The 15984-nt window shown below is 41.6% G+C and overlaps 1 protein-coding gene across 1 annotated transcript; it reads left to right on the forward strand.

The window, feature by feature from the left end:
* The first annotated feature begins 7827 nt into the window (after nt 1-7827).
* Nucleotides 7828-14971, forward strand: ANKRD37 (ankyrin repeat domain 37). Its single transcript, XM_060778634.2, has 5 exons — nt 7828-8141; nt 8351-8503; nt 10455-10546; nt 11610-11839; nt 14771-14971. Exons 1-5 carry the CDS (start codon nt 8115-8117, stop codon nt 14815-14817), a joined length of 549 nt encoding a protein of 182 aa, XP_060634617.2. The 5' UTR covers nt 7828-8114; the 3' UTR covers nt 14818-14971.
* Nucleotides 14972-15984: the final 1013 nt, after the last annotated feature.

Below are 15984 nucleotides of genomic sequence, written 5' to 3' on the forward strand. Positions count from 1 at the left end.
TATTTTGCAATTTACCAGTGGCTGCTGCATTTCCTACTCTCGGCTTATATTCGAGTCAATCTGTTTTCTCAGTTTTTTGTGGTAAAATTAGGTGCCTCGGCTTATATTAGGGTCGGCCTATACTTGAGTATAGACAATAATATAATATATTGTATTGTATATACCAGGGGTCCTCAAACATTTTAAACAGAGGGCCAGGTCATAGTCCCTCAAACTGTTGGAGGGCTGGATTATAGTTTGGGGCGGGGGGGGGGGGATGAATTCTTATGCACATGTCTTATTTGTAGTGCAAAAAAACACTTAAAAACAATACAATAATTGAAATGAAGAACAATTTTAACAAATATAAACTTATTAGTATTTCAATGGGAAGTGTGGGCCTACTTTTGGCTGATGAGATAGGATTGCTGTTGTTGTGTGCTTCCAAGTCATTTCAGACTTAGATTGACCCTGAGCGAGAGCCATGCAAATGACCTTGGAGGGCCGTATCTGGCCCCCGGGCCTTAGTTTTGAGGACCCCTGGTATATACAATATAATTTTATTTTGAGCCTAACAGCTCCTGATTCCCAACAGATTCTGCACCCATGAATTCAACCATCCGTGGCTTGAAAATCTAAATAAAAATCCAAGTATGTATTTAGGTTTGTCTGTTTCAACCACAAAGGCTCTGGATAGGTGAAGTGGCCCTCTGATGTCATGTATATGAGGAGAAGGGAAAGGAAAGGGGGAAAGGGGTGGAGGGAGAAAGTAAAGAAAGGATAGGAATAGGAAGGGAGGAAGAAAAAGGTGGAAAGGAATGGAGAATGAGAAAGTAAAGTGAAAAGGTATGTATGAGGGGAGGGGAAAGAAATACAGGGGAAGAGAAAGAAAGGGGAGAAAAATGAGAAAAAGGAGGGAAGAGAAAGGAAAGAGAAGACGAGAGGGAGATGGATGATGGAAAGAATGAAAGAGCCGCTCTGCCTATCCTTTTCAGAGTGTTGTCATGGAGACATTGTGAGGTAGGTCCTCTGAGAGCTGGAGAAAGGAGGAAGCAGGCCGGCAACAGTCCCCACATGAGGACACCAGTGCAATGCCAAGTATTTTATGCTATTTTTTTTTCATCCAAAAGGCAAATCTTTATTTTGCCATTTTATATAAGGGACATTGTTTCACGATGGCATTTTATACCATGGGATGGGATTTATACCACCAATCAATCATGATTCATATTTGGGCAATGCTGCATTTGGTGGTCCTTATGTAGACTCATCCACAGCTGCTTGGTATACGATAGACTCCTGCAGAAGTGAGAGGATCCCTCTTGTCCTTTGCTGAACATATCATTGGCTGGATTTTCTTAGTGGGTCTGTAGATAGTTTGTATATTGTGTTTTCTCATCAGCTTCCCTATGCGGCCAGTAGTTCTATCTACAGACCCACTAAGAAAATCCAACAAATGCTACGTTCAGCAAAGGACAAGAGGGCTCCTCTCACCTCTGCAGGAGTCTGTCGCATATCATGCAGCTGTGGACAAGTCTACATAGGGACCACCAAACATAGCATTGCCCAAACACGAATCAAGGAACATGAAGGGTAGAAAAGCAGCTGATGGAAAATGTTTGAAAACAAAGGACTTCTGTGCGTATTCCATACAAACCATGAGGAAGAGTGAGTTGTACATACATCCTCTTTCATATTGTGTAATATGAGAAATGCACATTTCCTTCTCTTAACATGTCTTTCCTTTCACACAAGGGCCAGAAGCAGTGGAAAGGGAGCTAAACTTTAGAGTCATTATGTGGAATGCAAACGTTTGAAAGGTGGGATCATGAGAGAATCTTTTAGCAACTTAAAAACTGAAACAGTTTAGCATGACACAAATTTGTGTAGCCTTGAGCCCACACCGTGAGATGAAATAGGCAGAATCCAAAAGTGTATTTTGGCAACAGACTAAACTATCTGCAGCTCTGGATATTTGCAGAACAGATGAAACAATCAGTCCAAGGTATATGCTGTGCTTTTGATTTATGTAGTACTAGCTTGGATACCCAGCGTTGCCTTGGTTATTTGAAAAAGTCATTTTTTAATTGTACAAAATGCATAAGATTATGGGTGAACTACAACTCACATCATGCCAGGTTAACCCCCTGAAACTCCATCAGTTGTTGAAGTTTGTTGGGCAAGTTTGCTCTAGATGCATCATTGGTGGGGTTCAGTGTGCTTTCCGGCTGTAGGGTAAACTACAACTACCACTATGGTGAGTCAGCCCCCTCAATCTCCTCTAGTAGGTTGAGTTAGTCATGTGAGTTCTGTGTGCCAAGTTTGGTCCAGGTCCATCATTGTTGGAGGTCACAATGTCTCTGGTTGTGGGTGAAGTACAACTCCCAGAAAGGAAGGTCAGTCCCCCCCCAACCCCTCCAGTAATCAAATTTCAACATATCAGGTATGTGTGCCTAGTTTGGTCCAGATCCATTGGTGTTAGGGTTAGGGTTAGGGTGTGCCAAGTTTGGTCCAGGTCCATCATTAATGAAGGTCACAGTGTCTCTGGATGTAGGTGAACTACAACTCCCCCAAATCAAGGTGAATTTCCCCCAAAGATCTCCCGTATTTTTTATTGTTTGATTGTCATGGGGGCTCTGTGTGCCAAGTTTGGTCCAATTCCATCTTTGATGGCGTTCTGAGTGCTCACTGATTGCAGGTGAATTATAAATCCCAGTACCTACAACTCTAAAATGTCCAGGCAAATTCCCCTCAAAACCCACCAGTATTAAAATCTGGGCATATTCGATATTCATGCCAAGTTTGGTCCAGATCCATCATTGTTTGGGTTCACAGTGCACTCTGGATGTAGGTGGACTACAACTCCTATAAATCCATCCAAAGACCTCCAGTATTTTTTGTTGGTCATGGGGGTTCTGGGTGCCAAGTTAGTTCCAGGTTCATCATTGGAGGAGTTCAGAGTGCTCTTAGTTTGCAGGTGAACTATCCCTACAACTCCTATAAATTATGGTGAATTCTCCCCAAACCTCTCTAGTATATTCAGTTGCTGATCAATTCTTCTGTTTGCTGTGTTCCATGGAAAAGAATAGGAAAGTGTAAAGGGAGAGGCAGTGGGCGGGTTCATGCAAATTCCACACTAATGGAGAGAGTAAGAAACACTGGGATGTCTGTGGTGGAGGAAACACATAAAATCTAGGATGGAATTGTCCCCATATGAAACACTTCACTTGGATGGTTGGCAGTATTGTGTTTGTGGAGGACATAGGCAAGGCTCTTGTACATGTTCTTGGCACTCACTATAACCTGCAGTTCATTGGAGGGAGGGCCTTTGATGTCTCCTGAGTAGTGGGAGCTACAGCTGTTTGTGGAGGAAGGACCTTGTCTGTGTAACTGGACACCCCAGGCATACACACATACATATTTTCGCTTTTATTATGTGTATAGATAGATGTGGGAAATGTTTTTCCAGATCTACTACTTTCTTATATAAATACATCAACTGGTCTCTTCCATCAGTTTAAGCATAGAAAGTTTCCGTGTGTTTCGTAACCGTAAGCAAAGGCTGTTGGCTTAAGGTGAAGAGATATCATTTGCCTAGCAAATATTAGCTGCAATTGCTTTTAATAGGCCTTTCCTTCCATGTTACTGCAAAAAAAATTTGTTTCCTCTCTTGGGGGCACACAGCAATTTCAGAAGAGAGCAGTCCAACTCAGGAAAATAACAGGAGGATATTCTCCGCCTTCCACAATGCTGAAATCCTGTTTACAAATATCTGTCACATTTTGTTTGGCCCTCAGCCATGAACTGGCTAGGAAGACTCCAACAAGCCATTATTTCTGATTCCTCTCTATGTTGTGTGGAAATAACACTATACAGAAATAACACTCATCTACCATCAAGGGTAGTTCTAAGGCCTTTGGATAAAATACCTGAAGCACCTTTATTACTCAGATCTGTATTACTTAAGAATATGAAAACCATGGGTGAAACCAAAGGTGTACCAACTCCAGGGTTCTGTCCCCATACGAACCCATTTGCACATCCCAGATGAGTGCTACACAACTCTTCGGAGTTTTGATGGGAAGCTTCCCACCGGAGTGGAAATCATCTATCGGACATATGGCAAGCTATTTAACTTTAGCGGAATGAAAGTAAAAACCAAGGTCACAACAACATCTATTATAGAACTCCAATATGCCGATGACAACGTTATCTGTGCGCATTGAGAAGAAGAGCTACAAGCCACTCGAAACACTTTTGTAGAAGCATACAAGAAACTCGGGCTCTCATTGAACTTTGAGTGCTCTTCCAGCAGTCACCTGCCAATCCCTCTCCAACACGATTAGCTTAATGGTGTAACATTAGAAAATGTTGACCATTTCCGATACCTTAGCAGCCACCTCTCCACTAAAGTCAATATTGACACTGAAATACAACATCGCCTGAGCTCTGCAAGTGCAGCATTCTTCCGAATGAAGCACAGAGTGTTTGATGACCAGGACATCCATAGGGAAACCAAGATGTTTGTTTATAAAGCTATTGTCCTCCTAACCCTACTATATGCCTGCAAAACGTGGACTATTTACAGACATACGCTACTCCTGGAACAATTCCATCAGCGCTGCCTCCAGAAAATTCTGCAAAGCTCTTGGGAAGACAGGTGGACAAATGTCAGTGTGCTGGAAGAAGCAAAGACCACCAGCATTGAAGCGATGCTCCTCCACCATCAATTCCGCTGAACTGGCCACGTTGTCCGAATGCCCGATTATTATCTCCTAAACCATCTACTCTACTCCGAACTCAAGAACTGGAAATGGAATGTTGCTAGACAGGAAAAGAGATTTAAAGACTGGCTCAAAGCCAACCTCAAAAACTGTGGCATAAACACCAAGAACTGGGAAGCCCTGGCCCTCAAGTGCTCCAACTGGAGGTCAGCTGTGACCAGCAGTGCTGCGGAATTCAAAGAGGCACGAATGGAGGGCAAAAGGGAGAAACATGCCAAGAGGAAGGCACATCAAGCCAACCCTACTGGGACTGTCTTCCACCTGGAAACCAATGTCCTTACTGCAGGAGAAGATGCAGATCAAGAATTGGGCTCCACAGCCACCTACAGACCCACCGCCAAGACACCACATCTGGAAGACAATCATCCTTGAGCTACGAGGGCTCACGTAAGTAGGTAAGTAAGTAAGTGACTGGTGTTCTATGGTGTGGCCAAAGATGACACACAAAATTACTTGCTTGATAGATACTATCCTGTCTGGATCATCTCGTTATCACGAGAAACAATCGCTGAAATAGAAAACATTTTTTTTTCTTTTTGGCATTGGATCCTCTGCAGAATGACTCAGCTTCAAATTGTTTATGATCAAAAAGGTGCTATAGAAAGGTCACTACTTAAGGAAATTAACTTGGCCACATTTAACCACAAAGTTAAGATGCTTATTAAGATGACCACTGTAGCTGTATCTATTCTTGTCTGGCCCATGTAAGTCCAACACTCAGATGGTTCTACCCATTACACTATGTAACACAATTTTTCTTCCTGGGTTATACATGTCTTTTCTTAATTAGTTCTATAATAAAAATACAGAAAAAGTTTAATAAATTGCAAAAACTTTGTTTTTTGTGGGACATTCTGCAACACATGTTTCTATAGTTTTTCAATTAAAATCCCGAGTCTCAACCACTTCAACATACTTTGTGGCAGCCACAAAAACTAAGTTTCTGGAGTAGAACAACTATTTTCAAAGTAAGTATCACACAATTAATCAGGAAATAAAACTTTCAAATTAGGAACAGATTTTTTTTCAAATTTTGTTACATAGTATTACTATTTTTGAACACCAAAACATTTCTTTTATTCTATAAGGCTTCACTGGGTTGCTGTGAGATTTCCAGGCTATATGACCATGTTCCATTCTCTCCTGAACATGGCCATGTATCCCAGAAAACACATAGCAACCCAGTGATTCTGGCCATGTGAAAGCCTTCCACAACATATAAGGCTTCAGTCATCTGCTTGAACAGAATTTAAATAAACAGGCATAAGAATTTTATATAGCATTTAAAGTATTTAGAACCTTGGTTATCTGAAGAAGCCTTTTTCATATGTTCTTTTCCCAAAGCTTTACAAGGGAAGATTTAGGATGAATAATGAAATGTTGGGTTTTTTTTTTCCGTGTCAGGAATAATTTGAGAAACTGTAAGTCGCTTCTGCTGTGAAAGTATTGGCTGTCTGCAAGGACATTGGCCAGGAGACGCCCGGATGTTTTGATGTTTTACCATCCTTGTGGGAGGCTTCTCTCATGTCCCCGCATGGGGAGCTGGAGCTGACAGAGGGAGCTCATCCACGCTCTCTCTGAATTTAAACCTCCAACCTGTCGATCTTCAGTTCTGCTGGCACAAGGGGGGGGGGGGGGCTCCTAATAATGGAATGGTAACATGTTAATAAAAAGTAGCACTCAGTTTTAGAGCTTACTTTTTAAATTGCAGTAATCACTTTGGAAGCAATTTGCCATAAGAACAAATCTTGCAACCAAGATGTGGCAGAACTGACAAGTGGATGATGGTGATCTGGGAGCTGCAGTTAGTTTGAAAGTAAATCCTGGGACAGGGGTCCTCAAACTAAGGCTCAGGGGCCGGATATGGCCCTCCAAGGTTATTTACCTGGCCCTGGCTCAGGGTCAACCTAAGTCTGAAATAACTTGAAAGCATACAACAACAATCCTATCTCATCAGGTAAAAGCAGGCCCACGCTTCCCATTGAAATACTAATACGTTTATATTGGTTAAAATTGTTCTTCATTTTAATTATTGTATTGTTTTAAAGTGGGGGTTTTTTTGCATTACAAATAAGATATGTGCAATGTGCATAGGAATTCATTAATGTTTTCTCAAATTATAATCCGGCCCTCTAACAGTTTGAGGGACTGTGACCTGGCCCTCTGTTTAAAAAGTTAAAAATATTACAGATATGCTGATAATGGACAAAATAGCTGTATTATTAAGAGGAGAACTATTAGATAACTTTGTTAATGAATGGCAACCAATGCTTCAACATCTTAATGTAAAATTTAATTAAAAATGTATATAGAGGATCCTATAAGACTATAGACAAGGAGGAAGCGGATGTAAAGTAAGATTCAATTATATTTTTATATGTATTATTTAGATAGTAGACTGTGACCTCTTGAAGGAAATATATTATCAGATAAATGATTATGGAATATTAATAGATAGAAAGTATTGCACTGTATGCAACAAACACTTGCAAATGTATGTCTACTTGAATAAACAAATAAAATAATAATAATAATAATAATAATAAATAAAGTCCTTTGTCTCACCCTGGTCATTCCACAGATATATAAACCCATTTTTCCTACTTCCAACAGACCTCACTACCTCTGAGGATGCTTGCCATAGATGCAGGCAAAACGTCAGGAGAAAAATTGCCTCCAGAATATGGCCATATAGCCCAGAAAAACCTACAACAACCCAATAATAATAAAGTTTGAGGACCCCTGTCCTAGGACATAAACTATATTTCTTTTTAAGAGTGCTCCTGTGATCTCTAGTTGTTGTGTTATCTATTTGGTTTGTGAGTTTATGGCTTTAAGTCTTGTACACATCTCTTATCCGTCTCATTTATCAGCCACTTTGATAGTGTAGGAAGCAGTCATTTGTTGTTGTGGGTAAAGGAATGTGTCTCATGAGCCACCTCAGAAGGAAGTGTCAGTGCCTATTTCAGGAAGGTTGTTTTTGTTGTCTTCCTTCCTCCCTTGGCTGCTGCAAAGGGAGGAGTCAAAGGGCAAACTGGGGGTGACTCTGAGGGTGTGCGGTACGTGTCACCCTGCACTGTGCTCCATGGCCGCCCCATCAGCTCTAAGCCTTTCCGTCTCCTAAGCATAGCAAGCACAGGATGTTTGCTGAAAGTGACAGAGGCAGCCAATGAGCACCGAGCGAGGCGGGTTGAGTTGCATGTGCTCTTGTTTGTGTACGTGCAGAAGCCAGCTCCCAGCAGAGAAGGCGGGATTGCAGCCAAAGCACAGCTTCTGTGCATTAGAAGCCCTAGAAGAACCTGTGCTGAAAATCAGTCCTACCACATTTTTGCTGAAAGTGGGGGAAAAAGGATGCTCCTGTTTGACTACAATGCAGAGGTAAATCATAAGTAAGGTACACATTACCATTGCCTTAAGAAGAATTCCAGATGTTGCAGATTCCAGCACATTTTTGGCACATTCTTGCAGACTGCTTTCATTTCATTTTCATGAAGATCTCCAACTATTATTTATGAGAATCTTGACTTTTTTTTTGTATGAATGTGAATTCTTCTTTAACTACAGGAATAAACTCATTTGTTTTGCAGCCTGCTGGCGTGAGCCACCTTCTGGAGTCGGGGACAGAAGTGAACGTTGCTCCCGATGCCTTTGTCCAGTCTCCCGCTCATCTGGCTGCTCACGGAGGGCATGCTTTTTTTCTTCTTTGGCAACAGCAGACAGGAGCCAATTTGAACCAACAGGTATGTTTTCCATGTCTCAAGCACTTTGGTTCCAACCAAGCCCATCTTCTCATAGCAACACTGGAATGGGTAGCCATTGTGTAGGATGATGAATGAGGCAATTGCAAGTTTTAGTGTATACTACCACCTCTGAATGTGATGACTGTTGAATACCTAATATTTTAGCTTCTTATTTACAACTAGCTATACTGCTACGTATTGCTGTGGCCAACCTTCCCTCCCTCATTCTCTCCTTCTTTCTTTCTCTACTTCCTTCCCTTTTTTCTTTCCTTCTCTCCCTCCTTCCTTCCTTCCTTCCTTCCTTCCTTCCTTCCTTCCTTCCTTCCTTCCTTCCCTACCTTCTCTACCTTCCCCTTTCTTTCTATCCTTTCTTCCTTCTCTACCTATTCTTGTTCTGCATCTTCTAGCAGTCCTCCTCATTGATCTATCTACCTACTATCTATCTCTATCTAATCTACATATCTTATCTGTCTGGAGGATTGCTGGGAGTTGCAGTCGAGGAATAGGAAATAGGAAATATGTATGGATTGGGATGCTCTCAAAGAAATCGAAGGAGAAGCAAGCTTGCAGCTTGGAAGCAGTGCATTTGGAGCATCCTCCTCCCCTAAAGGGCCTGGTTTAGTGGATGCTGGGAGCTGTCGTTTCCACGCATTTGTTGTATCATTATTTAGATTTTTTGGGTTTTTAAGTCCTTTCCGCTATTTTTTGGGAAGCGTTTATGAGTGATAATTACTCCTTAGGTTGGTAGGCGTTTTGATGTTATTTCAGTCAGTGGTTTTTGAGTTATGTTAATTCCACAAACGAACATTACATTTTTATTCATATAGATTTGCAATGGGAGAAAAATACTAGGTTCTTGTGGTTTTTTTCAGGCTATAGGGCCATGTTCTAGAGGCATTTCTCCTGACGTTTCGCCTGCATCTATGGCAAGCATCCTCAGAGGTAGTGAGGTCTGAGGATGCTTGCCATAGATGCAAGCGAAACGTCAGGAGAAATGCCTCTAGAACATGGCCCTATAGCCCGAAAAACCCACAAGAACCTAGTGATTCCAGCCATGAAAGCCTTCGACAATACGGAGAAAAATAGTTTTGTAATAAGGTATACTGAACAGATCAAATTGAAAGTAATAAGACCCACATTATTTGTAGGCACCTTTGTTGTAATGGCTTATTTAAAGTAGTATTCTTCTGAAGACAACAACAGAAGACTATATTTCTATATATTGTAGAGAGGGAAAGCATGAGTTAAAACATACTTTTTTAAAATTAAGCCACTCCAAAGAATTACAGTCTATGTTCACTTATGTGTTGTCAAAGGCTTTCATGGCCGGAATCACTGGGTTGTTGTGAGTTTTCTGGGCTGTATGGCCATGTTCCAGAAGGATTCTGTCCTATCATTTTGCCCACATCTATGACAGGCATCCTCAGAGGTTGTGAGGTCTGTTGGAAACTAGAAAAAAATGGGTTTATATATCCCCCAGCCAGTAAGAAGCCAGACCTTGAAACTGCTGAGCAATTAAATGCTAATCAAGGTAGCCAACTGAAACAGGTTATATTTTAAAATCTCAAATTACTTTGTATTGGTGAAAGCTTTCATGGATGGAATCACTGGGTTGTTGTGTGTTTTCTGGGCTATATGGCCATGTTCCAGAAACATTATCACCTGACATTTCGCCCACATCTATGGCAGGCAACCTCTGAGGATGCCTGCCATAGATGTGGGCGAAACGTCAGGAGATAATGCTTCTGGAACATGGTTGTACATCCCGGGAAAACTCACAACAACGCTATGTTCAGCTAATTCTCATGCAGAGATTATGCAATGAAGATTCTGGCATTTCACATCATACACCTTCACCCTCTCCCTATATTTAGTAACTCACCTCAACTATTCATTGTTTACAAAAGTAAAGTAATTGTTTTATTTAACAAATCAAATATTATTCATTTAGGACTGGCTTGGAGAAGCTCCAATTCACAAGGCAGCTAAAGTTGGGAGTTTGGAGTGCCTCGCTTTACTCGTTGCCAGTCAGGTCCGCATTGAGTAAGTACATGAGTTCCAATACTAGGCACTTGGGAGAATATTTATTCAAACATTACACTGTCTTCACTGGGGAAATATAAAGACTTGAAATCGAATCGCCTCCTAAAATCAGTTGTTACCTCCCTCTTTAGAGAATTAAAGTTCTGTATTAAATATACTGAGGGATTAAAGCAATGTTGGATCCCAGTTTGTTTGACAAGCTTGAAATCATGCAAGACTAAAATTAATTATGCCTAACTTGCTATATCACTTTCAACAGAACTTAAGTATAATCCTCAGTCAGATCAGAACCATGTGGTTCAAAATTTTACACATGTTTAAACAGGCCGCAGTGGTGCAATAAGTGAAACCCTTGTGCCGGCAGGACTGTTGACCTAAAGGTCGGCAGTTTGAATCTGGGGAGCAGGGTGAGCTCCCGCCTGTCAGCTCCAGCTTCTCATGTGGGGACATTAGAGAAGCCTCCCACAGGATGGTAAAACATCCAGGCGTCCCCTGGGCAACGTCCTTACAGATGGCCAATTGTCTCTCAACAGAAGCGACTTACAGTTTTTCAAGTCACTCTTGACACGAAAAAAACAAAACTAGAAGTAAGCAGCATTAGATTCACAATTTTTTTTTGTCGTGTCAGGAGCGACTTGAGAAACTGCAAGTCGCTTCTGGTGTGAGAGAATTGGCCGTCTGCAAGGACGTTGCCTAGGGGACGCCCGGATGATTTGATGGTTTTTTTTCCATTCTTGTGGGAGGCTTCTCTCATGTCCCTGCATGAGGAGCTGGTGCTGATAGAGGGAGCTCATCCGCCTCTCCCCGGATTTGAACCTGTGACCTGTTGATCTTCAGTCCTGCCGGCACAGAGGTTTAACCCACTGCGCCACCGGGGCTCCAGATTCTCAATGAATAATAGCCTATCCACACTTACCTAGAAGTAGCTTCTAGTCACTCATACGTTATTTATTTCTGAGTAGACATTATAGTATTGTATGATGGACATGTAAACATTAACATAATTTTGTGCAAATTTAATTAAATTTTAACTAAATGTGTTGATTTTCATTTTGTTTCACAGTTTGCGCAATAACAATGGGAAAACAGCAGAAGATCTAGCCTGGGATTTGGGGTTTTTGGAATGTGCCCAGTTTCTTGTGACAGTGAAAAACAGTCAGAAGAGGAAAAACGTAACACAGATAAGTTGCGTCCCACGTGACAAGGATGAAGATTTACTAACAGATGCTGCAAGGCAGAAAAGAACATGTGAAAGTAAAAGATCCACCAGCCAGAAGAGAATGAAACCAAATGGTATGTTGGCTCAAGTACTGTTTACATAACTCACTATCCATTAGTGTGAGTACAAAAAAATTCTAGATACTGTTAATTATGTGCTACCATTCTACAGGAAATCCAACTGATTTTAGTGAACCTTAATGCTAGCAAAATTAAGCTAAAGGTAAACGTTTCCCCTGGACATTAAATCTAGTCATGTCTGACTCTGGGGGTGGTGCTCATCTCAATTTCTAAGCCAAAGAGCCGGCATTGTCCGTAGATGCCTCCTAGGTCATGCGGCCAGCATGACTGCATGGAGCACCATTTTCTTCCCGCCAAAGCGGTACCTATTGATCTGCATATTTTTGAACTGCTAGGTTGGCAGGAGCTGGGACTAACAGTGGGAGCTCACCCTGCTCCCTGGATTCAAACTACCAACCTTTTGGTCAGCAAATTCAGCAGCTCAGCGGTTAAACCCACTGTGCCACCAGGGGTTCCATTTAAGTCTCTAATTGGAGCTTAATGTCATGGGTTCAGACTTCAGCATTTAACCACACGTGTGTAGTGCTATCAGCTTCATTTATTTTTTATTAATTAAAATATTTATATCCTTGTCTATCCAGAAAGCATACAATAAAACAATTTAACACTTTGCAAGGAGCCCCTGGTGGCACAGTGGGTTAAACCCCTGTGCTGGCAGAACTGAAGACCGACAGGTCACAGGTTCGAATCCGGGGAGAGTGCGGATGAGCTCCCTCTAACAGCTCCAGCTCCTCATGCAGGGACATGAGAGAAACCTCCCACAAAGATGATAACACATCAAAACATCCGGGCATCCCCTGGGCAACATCCTTACAGACGGCAAATTCTCTCACATCAGAAGCTACTTGCAATTTCTCAAGTTGCTCCTGACACGACAAAAAACAAAACAAAAACCACTTTGCAATTTTAAGAATAATTATGAAACAACTTGAACAATTTTACATAATTAAGACAAAATTAAAGGTGGCCTGGACCTTTTTAGAAACAGTAAATATATAAAATTGCATGATGTACTGCATATATTATCCCGCTCCAAAGAGCGACTGCAGCTCAGACCAGGATTTCTTTCAGGATCAGAGCTTGTAACTAACTGATTATTTGTAATAAGTTACCCTTGGTGACTCTTTACTTCTTGCAGTAATGCTTTAAAATAATCTTACTTGTTTTATCTGTAATGGCCAAGGCTGTAACTTGCTAAGGCAATAGGTTTTGGGCCTTTTATTGATTGCTGGGTGTGTTCTGGCTCACTCTGAACAATGGAGAGGGAGGGGAAAGGTCAGGTGGGTTACTATCCATGGGGCCCTTTGAGAGGCGTTCTGCAAGTTTCTGAAGAGGGAGCAACAAAGAAGGAAGAGAACATGCTAAAAACATAAACTGCACTAGAGAATAGTTAATGTAGATTAAAAAAAATCTTTTAATGGCTGACCAAGGTTTTCTGTTTCCTCTGTTTTGCTCCAATGACAGTCACTCATTCTATTACAATGCAGAATTAGAATATATATGAAGGCTGGTGGGTTTCAAACATCTGCAGAGGGAGCATATTTGGATTGGTTGGGTTGATGGAAGCTCAGGAAAATAGCCAATTTCTTCATAAGAGTCAAAGCGATTGTTAGGGGAGAGGGAGATAGAGGAAGGAAGGAAATTTTAACCATATAATCCCAAACATTTGTATAAAGTTTTAAATGCAGAGCCTTGTATCAATCCTGTTACTAATCATATCCATTCAGTTTCATTTTCCCTTCCACAATCTCAAGGCTTCTGCTAATACTTTCCACCATTAGTTTAGTTTCCAGTTGTTTTGGAAGTGTATTTATTTTACAAAGCAACCCTTACACATGCTTGTGGAGAAGTCTGGCTATGTTCACTTATTGCTATCGGTGATAAAGGACTATTTAGATCAGTGGCTCTCAACCTTCCTAATGCTGTGATCCCTTAATACAGTTCCTCATGTTTGGCACAAATACCCGATACCCCCAAATTTGAATATTGGCGGGATTGGGTGGGTTTGATTTTGTCATTTGGGAGTTGTAGTTGCTGGGATTTATAATTCTCCTACAATCAAAGAGCATTCTCAACTCCACCAATGGTGGAATTGAACCAAACTTGGCACACAGAACTCCTGTGACCAACAGAAAATACTGGAAGGGTTTAGTGGGCATTGACCTTGACATTTTGGAGTTGTAGTTCACCTACATCCAGAGAGCACTGTGGACTCAGACAATGATAGATCTGGACCAAACTTGACATGAATATTCAATATACCCAAATGTGAACTCTGGTGGAATTTGGGGGAAATAGACCGTGACATTTGTAGTTGCTGGGATTTATAGTTCACCTGCAACCAAAGAGAATTCTGAATTCCACCAACGATATAATTGGGCCAAACTTCCTACACAGAACCCCCATGCCTTGAAAGGACTCGCTGGTGTGAGTCTCCCTCCCACCTCACACGCTTTCACTTGCCCACACATGTGCACCACACTGCTATGTGCCAAGCATGCCTGCTGTCCCCTCCCCACTTGAAGTCTCAGGAACAGCCAATGACAGTGGAGGAGGGCTTTTGATGTGAGGATTCGCCCTCTGTTTCCAAAAAGGAAGAGAAGGACAGGCGGAGAGATCTTCAGCCTTCTCTGCCAAAGGGGTTCCTAAGATCATCAGAAATATATGTTTTCTGACGGTCTTTGGTGACTCCTCCGAAACCCCCTTGTGACCCCCAGCTTGAGAAATGCTGTCCTAAATAAACAAGCATGTTGTTGACGGTTAAGGAATGGGAGGTTTGTATGGGAAAGAAAATGGTCATTCAGGACAGCAAAGGCATCCAAAACAGTGATGTCATATAGTAGGTGGGATATGTACTAGAAGTCACAATATGTTTAATTCAAATGCAACCATCTGAAATGCAAACCTTTATCTGCCTTTAAACAGATGCACAACCCCTGATGTCATGTGAACACCAATCAACACGAGAATAAGCTTGAATACAGAAACATGAGTCTGCTGCTCGACACCAAATATTTTGAACAATGCCTTCTGGGAAGGAGATGGGTTGCTTCTTGAAGAAGATACTTTTCTATTTTTGTTATTGCTGTACAGATATTTCCACAATAATAAATCTTTGGAACAGTATTGTCCTTTCTCTCTCTCTCTTTTACCAAGAAGGTCTACAGCATTTAGCACTACTTGACTTAACAGTATGAAATGCTACTCCATGAAAGCAAATGGGAGACCTTAGTATTCGTTTCTAAAAATTATAATTATTTGACTTCCTCCATGGCAAAGAGATAGGTCAAACCACACCTAGAATCACATTGTGTCTAATTTTGGGCACCGCAATTGAAGGGAGATGCTGACAAGCTGGAATGTGTCCAGAGGAGGGCGACTGGAGAACAAGCCCTATGAGGAGTGGCTTAAAGAGCTGGGTATGTTTAGCCTGCAGAAGAGAAGGCTGAGAGGAGACATGGTAAGGGCCATGTATAAATATGTGAGGAGAAATCTTAGGGTGGAGGGAGCAAGCTTGTTTTCTGCTGCCTTAGAGACTAGCACATGGAACAATGGCTTCAAACTACAAGAAAGGAGATCCCACCTGAACATTAGGAAGAACTTCCTGACTGTGAGAGCAGTTTAGCAGTGGAACTCTCTGCCCCAAAGTGTGATGGAGGCCCCCTCTTTGGAGGCTTTTAAACAGGCTGGATGGCTGTCTGTTAGGGGTGCTCTGAATCTGATTTTCCTGCTTCTTGGCAGGGGTTTAGACTGGATGGCCCATGAGGTCTCTTCTAACTCTATGATTCTATGATTGTGATGCAGCCCTCATAATGTTGTTGATTGAAGCTCCTGCCTGTCCCATCCAGCACAGCCAATGAATGCCGGGATCTGCAATCCAACAAAGGTCTGCACTTAGCCCATGACATAAAATATCTTTAGCTTGTGTTTGGAGCACAATGCAGGAATTCGTAGGTTAACATACACTGTGAGCATGTGTGTCTTAATCTACAAGGCTCAAATAATTTGACTACAACAATGCAATTGTTAAACTGCCCCTATAAATTTGTCAGGAAGTCCTATTTTCTTAAGTGGACAAAGGTGTGATTGTAATGTTAACACCAGATTACAAAAAGACGAAATAAACTATTAGGAAAATG

The sequence above is a fragment of the Anolis sagrei genome, chromosome 5 (assembly GCF_037176765.1).
Source record: "Anolis sagrei isolate rAnoSag1 chromosome 5, rAnoSag1.mat, whole genome shotgun sequence".
Classification (NCBI taxonomy): domain Eukaryota; kingdom Metazoa; phylum Chordata; class Lepidosauria; order Squamata; family Dactyloidae; genus Anolis; species Anolis sagrei.